Here is a 7,657-nt window from a genome sequence, read left to right as displayed (position 1 = left end):
TATGAGAGAAGCCTAACGCTGCGACACCACTGTCACATTCAGCCATCACAAGACCCCTTCCAAAAACACCGCACACCAATCATGCATGCAGGAAAAAACCTTGAAGATGGGCCCCGAAAAGTCACTCGAAACACAAGTGAAATAAACATTTAGTCACGTGGGATGCCACAAAAACAGTGCTGACTCAGGCCCTTTACAGGCTTTGACAGCCAGCCGCTGTGCCACAGCCAGGCTTCGTTTAAATCACGTGACTATCAAGAAACTGCGTGTAATACCGACACACGGCCATAGGGCGGCGCACCGAGCTGGGGTCCTGGCCTTTACAAATGGAAGGCGGTATCAGATGACACTGTTTGTTTTTAATGTTAGATATTCCAGCTGTAGAGAAAGAAAAAAAAGATTGTTCTGAGCTGTGTAAACACAAATGGGTGCAACGGAACTAGAATGTAGAATAATAATAGCAACAATACAAGAACTAGTGCTGGTAATAGTAATTACAAGAGGAAGAATGGGAACTTTTGCCTCTCCTGCCACTGTGAGGTCAAATCTTCTAACTGATGGATACCAGACAGAGAATGAATGGCGAAAATATTAAACATTTCCAAGTTGTCTGGGTCATTTTGGGGAACATTTTCAGGCTAATGCTGTGGGAAAGGCTTTGTTTTCTTTTTTTAAAAACCCAGAAACGTGTCAGTACAGCGCAGGCGCTGCACCCTATTGAATCATGTTAAAAAGAGATCAGATCCCTGCTGTTTCCTGTTTAGAATGCATGGCGTCTGAACGATTACAATCCGACTATCGCCATCAAAGGTTTTAACAAGTTGCACTGTGATTAGCTCTTCTGGTTCTGATCAATCCCGTGTTGGAACTTGCACTCTGCAAAGGCTTGTCAAGTGTGAATGGAAAGCAGAAAACTAAAGACACAAAGGGGGCACAGACCTGGTGATCCATTTACAATAATAGAGCAGAACTTCCTGTTTCACACACCATTAGCCCTTCGACGTGCATGGAACCACTTGCTGGTATCTACCGCCCTCTAGTGTTCATCTCCTATTCCACTTTTGTTACTTCTGGCCACAACCCCACCCAAACGACCAACCCGCAGAGGCCACTAGATGGCGCTATTCAATAATTGGGGAAACACTGACATCTAGCGGCCACTTATGAAAACGGCTCTGCATTGGACAGTCTGTTTTCTGCTACTCAAGATGGAGGAAATATTTTAAATAATGTTCAGTTTTGTGGCTGATTTAATACACTGCAAAGTGGTGATATTGCGCAATCGTACATGAAATCCTGCACAACTGCCTCTCTCTGCTCACTGAAGACGCAGCCTGGGTATTTTGGAACTATTCATCTTCTTCATCATTTGGATGAAATGCGGTGCCAACAGCAAAGGCAGGCAGAGAAAAAGATCACTAAAATTCACAAACAAGGTATCATGTACCTCACATACCTAAAAATTTGATGCATCAAGTTCACAAAACTGAAGGAAGGAACCAAAAGACATAGTCCCCAGTTTACGCCATCTAGGGGCCGACGAGGGTGCTCCGCTTATAGAAGCACATTTATGTGTAAGAAAAGAAAAAGAAACCATGTTTCAATGTCAAAGTCAGGCTACAATCGAAGAATAACAAATTTTAAATGGCTAATAAATAATATATCAACAAATGACCCATTTAAACACCCTGAGCGCCGTTAAAGCGTAGAGGAATCTACCCCTTCTGAATAATATACTGTTAAAAGTACAAAATTAAACGAGTCCCATTATCGCAACAGCTCGAGCGACAGGATGAAGTGACGTAAAAGATTTCCACATTCAAAAGAAAGAAACTCACCTTAAACTGGACAGCAACGGTCCCAACGAAGTTGAAAAGTCATTGTTGGGAGCGTTGCCCGAGCGGTCCGTGCGCTTTCACTTTTGCTTCAGATCTACGACGAAACTGCCGCAGAAGAACAGAAGGTCACGACACTCGTTCTCCCTCACAGCGGAAATCAAACCACATAAGAACAGTAAAGGAGAAGCAGGTGTTCGTTTTGATTTCCGAAAATAAGTTTAAAGTTTCCTGACAGATCTGAAGTGAAAGCGACGCCCGTGGACTTCCCCGAGACCACAGGAGGTGTATATATTTTCCAACACTAGGTGGCGTGCAAGTGCAGATTATTGGCTTTAAATGCACACTCGCCGCGGTTCCTCTTTGTGGGCCTTGTGTGCTTATTTACAACCTTTTTCAAACGTCGGGCGTTTGCTGAATTTTTTTTTGTGACGCAGAGATTCTCAACAGAAACCTGTTTTAGGAGCCACAACACACCCAAATAACCTGTTGGTATTTTTTATTCATCTCAAAAGTAAAACAAAACCATGGCACACTCAGAAACGTTTAAATACATCACAAACAGGAGCGAATCGATAGGGTAAAAAGCCATAAAGAGAGGAATGTGTCACAGCCTGGATTCTTTATTCTGACATTCAGCGGCGATCTCTTCAGTTTCAGCTGTTGTTTCCCTCCTGTTGAAACAAGCACATCGGGCATATCTCAGTGAGACAGCAGTTGATTATCGTCTCAGCTACTTGTGGTTCAGTGGTAACAACAATAACCATAAATAGTTCCTAAGTCAATGTTATGATAAGTTTAATTGTAATTTGTATATAGACGCCGTTGAGTTTACATAAAAAGGTGGTTGACCTCTGGCCACGAAGGGATCATTGGGGGACAATCACCAATATAACCTGTCGATACCAGCACATACTGTATTTTTATTTCTATTGAGGGGCGATAAAGACAGGAACTCCAGGACGGACCGTGAGGTTACCTTGGCTGTGTTTTGACGCCCTTGACGCAACCAGTTTGCCCATAACAACCCATGAAGACCAGTGAACTCACCTACAAATCTGCAGCATCTGAGGTATCGTTTCCGGCAAAGGCTTCTTGTGGGTTTCTGGCAACAGGAGACAGGCGACGGCACCGCAAATGGCTAAACTTCCCATCAGGATGTACGGAAGTGACTTATAGTATTGTCCTGCGGGGAGACAGTGAGGAAGTTTAGGCTCGGAACGGTAACTCCTGGCAAAACCTTCGGGATTTTAAACGTACTGACCGAGATAGATGATGAAGGGGGAGATGATGGTCCCGACACGGGCCGCCATGGAGCAACATCCCATGGCCATATTCCTGATGACGGTGGCGAAGACCTCCGAGGAAACGGCGTACACCACACAAAAGGACGCCGTTATGCCGAACTTCCCCAGCATTTCCAGTAAGATGGACACACTTGGCAACCCTGGGTGATAAATCATTAAAGACTGAGACTAAAAACATGTCCACACTGTGTGGAGGGGGGAGAGAACCAGCCCCCATGTCTGTGTGATAATGAAAAAGGAAAATAATAACAGTTCTGATGAAGTGAGGATGTTTCCTATGATTAAACCGAGGCAGGCTTCAGGCTCGCAGGACAAGTTTAATATGTTTTTTAGCTTGTGTACAGGTGACACTTGACCCCCCCACGCCTTCTGCAAAGGCAACCTAGAAAGAGCGTGATGGTGTTCCATCCAACACTCAGGGCCTCTGTATGAATTTCCAGGTAAGAAAGTGCCCTGGAAGGGCATCTAGGAGGGCATTTTATCACACTTATCATCAATAGAATTGGGCTAAAAGTCCAAATTGAGCCTCCAGACCTACATTGTGAATCTAGAAGAGACACAACTGGATTTTCTGCATTGGAAGATCAGCCTAGATGATACTGTGCTTCTAAAAAGGAACTAGGGACACTCCAGTGCAATATTCACCGAAATACTGAACAGGAATTCGAAATAGGCTTTGGATCAGATTCCACAATTACCTATAGGGATGAGATGGACGCAGAGGATCATAACACCTCCTACAAAGAGTGTAGAAGCCTGGCAGAAGTGTCTGGAGCAGTACTGGAGCGACAACAAGGCGATGAGATAGGCCGGAACTTCTGTCACTGCCGATATGAAGCAGTTCAGGTAAGGGTCACCGTGCAGGTTTGAGGTGTTGAGCATTAAAGCGTAGTAGCTGATGGTGATGACGATCCTGCAAACATTCAGAGCACGAGACTGAACACCTGCACACACACACACACACACACACACGCAGGGCTAACCTTTGTTAAAACGCATTTGAAAAGAAAAACAGAACAGACCAGAGAAAGGAGCAGAGTAGCGTGATTAGTAAGGCATTGGAGTTGCTTAAGATGGCCGTGATGTTGTACTTCTTGTCTTTCTTAGCCACCGCATCCTCAATCTGGGAGACACGAGAAGCCTTAAGAAGCTGATTCCAGCACACTCAGGTAATTCCAGCTCAACGGCGGCTGTTATTTAAAATAAAACCAAAAAGTGTGGTTGAGCTCACCTCAGCTTTCGTAAAGATGCTCTGTGGGACCTCTATGTTACCTGCTCGTGCGGCACCTCTCAAGATGACTTCGGCATCTTTCACTCTTCCTTGTGAGATCAGCCAGCGGGGAGATTCTGGAAGGATCCTGGACATTTGGAAAATAACGGGTTTCTTCTCTCCTTTTTTGCTTCCTTTGCACAAAAAGTTGGAACCACAGATCTCCTTACCACCACAGAGGGATGTAGATGACACCAGAGGCGGCCATAGCTATCAACAACAGCCTCCATTCACGGAGAAAATAGGCCACCGCCGGCATCATCATGTAGCCCAGAGCAGAGCACATGAAAACCCCGAGGGAGCAGAAGACCACTCTGGCTTTGGGGCTTAGTGTTTCCGTACCTGTCAACATAACCGTTTGTGTCAGGCTCCAAAACCACAGACCAGTTTTTTGAACATCTAACGTTATGTGTTACAGCTACTGTCAGTCTGAAGGAAGGAAGTCCGTGTGACCTCTGCAAGATTTCCTCTAAAGACAACAATCGTCAGAATTGTTACACCATCCTATAATAAACCTCTGCTGCAGCCAGAGGGGGGGAGTTTGATGCCAGAGGCCATGAGAGTGACATCACTAGAGAGTTGCATGTTAGTTGTGTTTTGAGTGGCATGAGGCAAACATGACATCCCAGAACCCAACCTTGATGCTCACTCCTGTTGATGATGCAATTCTACTCTTTAGTTTGAGATTGTTCTGCAGAACATGCACAACATGAGTACCTACCCAGAACAAACGCAATGATGTAGTTGGAAAATCCTCCTGCCCCAACAAAGAAGTAGATGAAGGTGAAGATCTCCCAGTTTGGGGAGAAAATCTGTGCTGTGATCGTAACAGTCTGGAGAGCCATCATGAAAAACAGCGCCGGTCTCCTTCCATATCTAAGCACGAAGAACCACTTAAACTTTGCATTTAAAGAAGACGTTTTTTGCAATTATGGGACATGAGCGCTGACTCCACAGACCTGTCCGACATCTGGCCCGAGAGGAACGCCCCCACGAGCACACCGAGGTAGTGGACGGAGGTGCTCAGTGGGACTTTGTATCCATTGTCGCAAACCAAGTCCCACTAAAAGACAGAGAAGCCATTAAAAGCTTTTGGAACCTGCGGGAACTAAATCTGGAGTCAATCTGTGACTCAACCCCTGTTCTCACCTGCAGCACAGACATTTACGGAAGCACTTTTGCTTTTACAGCTGATTATGAGGCGATGTGACCACAGAAAACACCTTAAACTGACATCCTTAACCTTAAACCCCCCCCAGCAAACAGACCGGTGAGGGGGCGCATGAGCAGTGATTTATTTTTAAAGTTTAAAATCAGATCCAGAGGAACAGTCATGACTGACTCACCTCCGAGACAATGCTTGACTGGTATATGTCTTTACTGTATATCCACCCATCCAGACACTTCTCCGTTGGAATGCGGGAGACGTTCACGTCCACGTGCGGGACGACCTCGCTCAGCGTGTAATTCTTTACAATTTCCAAGTTGAGCCTCCAGCAAGAGCTGCGCTTCCTCACGCCGCCGACGGTTTCCATGGGTATCGTGACGTTCCTCCATGCCTCGCTGATATTGTATTTCGGGGGAATGTAACACTCATGAGTCGGAATGGCAGCGACGAATATGATATAGGCGCCGATAAATCCATTTGGCAGTATGCTGATGGCGAGGGCTAAAAATATCCTTCTATGAAAGGCTCCCCAGTCCCCGAGAAAAGAGGTTATCGTGTCATAATCTCGAATTTTTGAATCACCCATTACCTTGAGAAGTAGGAATCAGAGAGGTGGTGGACTGCCCCCGTGTGCTCTTGAGCCTCAAAGGAGAGATCTGGGGTTTTGGGCGAACTTTAATAGAAGCAGAAAGTTACTCAATAACCTGGTTAAATTGCAATCCTATAACCAGCTGACCCCATCTAAAAATGCTTTTTACAGGTAAAGATTAAAAATGCAGAAGCTTCCTATTCAAACAGTTGGAAAATGAAGCAAATGCATGGTATGGTATTGGAATTGATAAATAAATAGTGAGTAAAGTCATCCATTTTCTTAGCAGACTGACAATTTATACCCTCAGGGTTCAAAGACGAAGATAAGACGACTTAACAAAATAAAAGCTGACTTGGAAGAACATGTGAGCTCACTGAGCGAGATGTTCGTGCTCATACATCATACATGCTCCTTACATGCTTGTATATCTGCTGAAGGGATCAGAGTCAGAGCTGCGAGAGATTCGTACAACCTGAGGTGGCGAGCATGTGCAGCACGCAGGATTTTACTCTTTTCTCTGTGTTTTCTGTTGTCATTCCCAGACAAAGTCAACCTGAACAATTTCCCATCACTATTTGTTTCATTGAATGTGTCTTAGATACCTGAATACGCCTGGAATCCCTACACCTCTGAGAGAGACGCTCCCGCCAGCAGTACTGTGCTCCTACAGAAAATGAGGACACACCACGGAGCACACCTCCCCTTCCACCATACCTCAAACAACCCTCCACTAAAACCGCCTCCTTAAAATCACCATTTTGATGACGATTACCTTTTTTTTCCCTCAGACGCGTCTCTTAGTAATCAGTTGCATTTTAATCATTTATAGACTCCCCGAGTACTTGACAGAAATTCCTGGATGAGTTTGCCAGACCTTTGTGCAGCCTCTGCATAAAATTCCAATCATAAAAGGGTCATAAAATGGGATTTTAACAAGCCTGCGGATGGTGGTGTGGTTAGTGAGGCCAAAACAATCTCTCACTGACAATTTTTAATTTTTGACTTTTCTTCTGTAGATTTTAAAGCCTTTTCTATGTGTTGGTGTCTGTTGAGAAGGGCGATAAAATCAGGACACCAGTTTTGCTGCCAACCGTCAGTGGGTGAACTCTTAAAGGAAACATCTCGGATGCTATTGCTCCTCTTAAAGCGGTAATGACCTTGAGCAAACAAATCGCCATAACAAAGGAAAACCTGCGAGATAACGGCGACCTCTATAAACTCAAGCTTAAGAAGGAGTTACTCAAAGCCAGAACATAACAAATTACTGATATCGTTATTGATAACACTGAAAATGCTGCTGCTGATAAGCTGTGGCTGGCACCTCACGGCCAGAGGGCACTGGGGTTGATTATGGGCTTCTGCACAATTACAGCCAGAAAAAATGAAGTGAACATCTAAATTATAGTTTTTAAATGATCTTACATAGATTTGTATGCACTAGAATAGTACTAAATAGATAAATAGGCAACTCTTTCTTTTTGTATT

The 7,657-nt window shown here is 44.6% G+C and overlaps 1 protein-coding gene and 1 long non-coding RNA gene across 3 annotated transcripts in view; both read right to left on the bottom strand.

The window, feature by feature from the left end:
• The window catches only part of LOC105417470 (uncharacterized), a 9,234-nt gene extending 7,099 nt beyond the window's left edge, over positions 1-2,135 (bottom strand). Inside the window, exon 1 of the long non-coding RNA XR_965124.2 lies at positions 1,839-2,135. This is a non-coding gene — a long non-coding RNA (uncharacterized lncRNA). The remainder of the gene's footprint in view (positions 1-1,838) is intronic.
• A 182-nt stretch (positions 2,136-2,317) lies between these two features.
• Positions 2,318-6,949, bottom strand: LOC101067568 (solute carrier family 22 member 5-like). 2 transcript variants are annotated; one of them, XM_029848997.1, is made up of 12 exons: positions 6,775-6,903; positions 6,170-6,253; positions 5,759-5,975; positions 5,372-5,475; positions 5,134-5,288; positions 4,583-4,754; positions 4,374-4,500; positions 4,165-4,265; positions 3,841-4,055; positions 3,100-3,282; positions 2,886-3,021; positions 2,318-2,509 (listed from the first exon to the last, which is right to left on the bottom strand). In XM_029848997.1, the coding sequence occupies exons 3-12, from the start codon at positions 5,945-5,947 to the stop codon at positions 2,443-2,445; spliced, it is 1,449 nt and encodes a 482-aa protein (XP_029704857.1). In that variant the 5' UTR covers positions 5,948-5,975; positions 6,170-6,253; positions 6,775-6,903; the 3' UTR covers positions 2,318-2,442. The 2 variants fall into 2 exon arrangements, with proteins under 2 accessions (XP_029704857.1, XP_011609712.2); XM_011611410.2 differs by having other exon boundaries at positions 5,759-6,253; positions 6,775-6,949.
• Positions 6,950-7,657: the final 708 nt, after the last annotated feature.

The sequence above is a fragment of the Takifugu rubripes genome, chromosome 15 (genome assembly GCF_901000725.2).
Source record: "Takifugu rubripes chromosome 15, fTakRub1.2, whole genome shotgun sequence".
Lineage (NCBI taxonomy): Eukaryota > Metazoa > Chordata > Actinopteri > Tetraodontiformes > Tetraodontidae > Takifugu > Takifugu rubripes.
This window is presented reverse-complemented; position numbering and strand designations above follow the sequence as displayed.

What these genes read in the sequence shown, in the direction of transcription:
- LOC101067568 (XM_011611410.2), bottom strand. Translation starts at nt 6,166, where the DNA reads ATGGGTGATTCAAAAATTCGAGATTATGACACGATAACCTCTTTTCTC. An exon ending in ATCTACATCCCTCTGTGGTG is followed by an intron (nt 4,501 to 4,582) that starts GTAAGGAGATCT and finishes CCAAATGTCCAG; the next exon opens with GATCCTTCCAGAATCTCCCC. An exon ending in GCATCTTTACGAAAGCTGAG is followed by an intron (nt 4,266 to 4,373) that starts GTGAGCTCAACC and finishes CGTGTCTCCCAG; the next exon opens with ATTGAGGATGCGGTGGCTAA.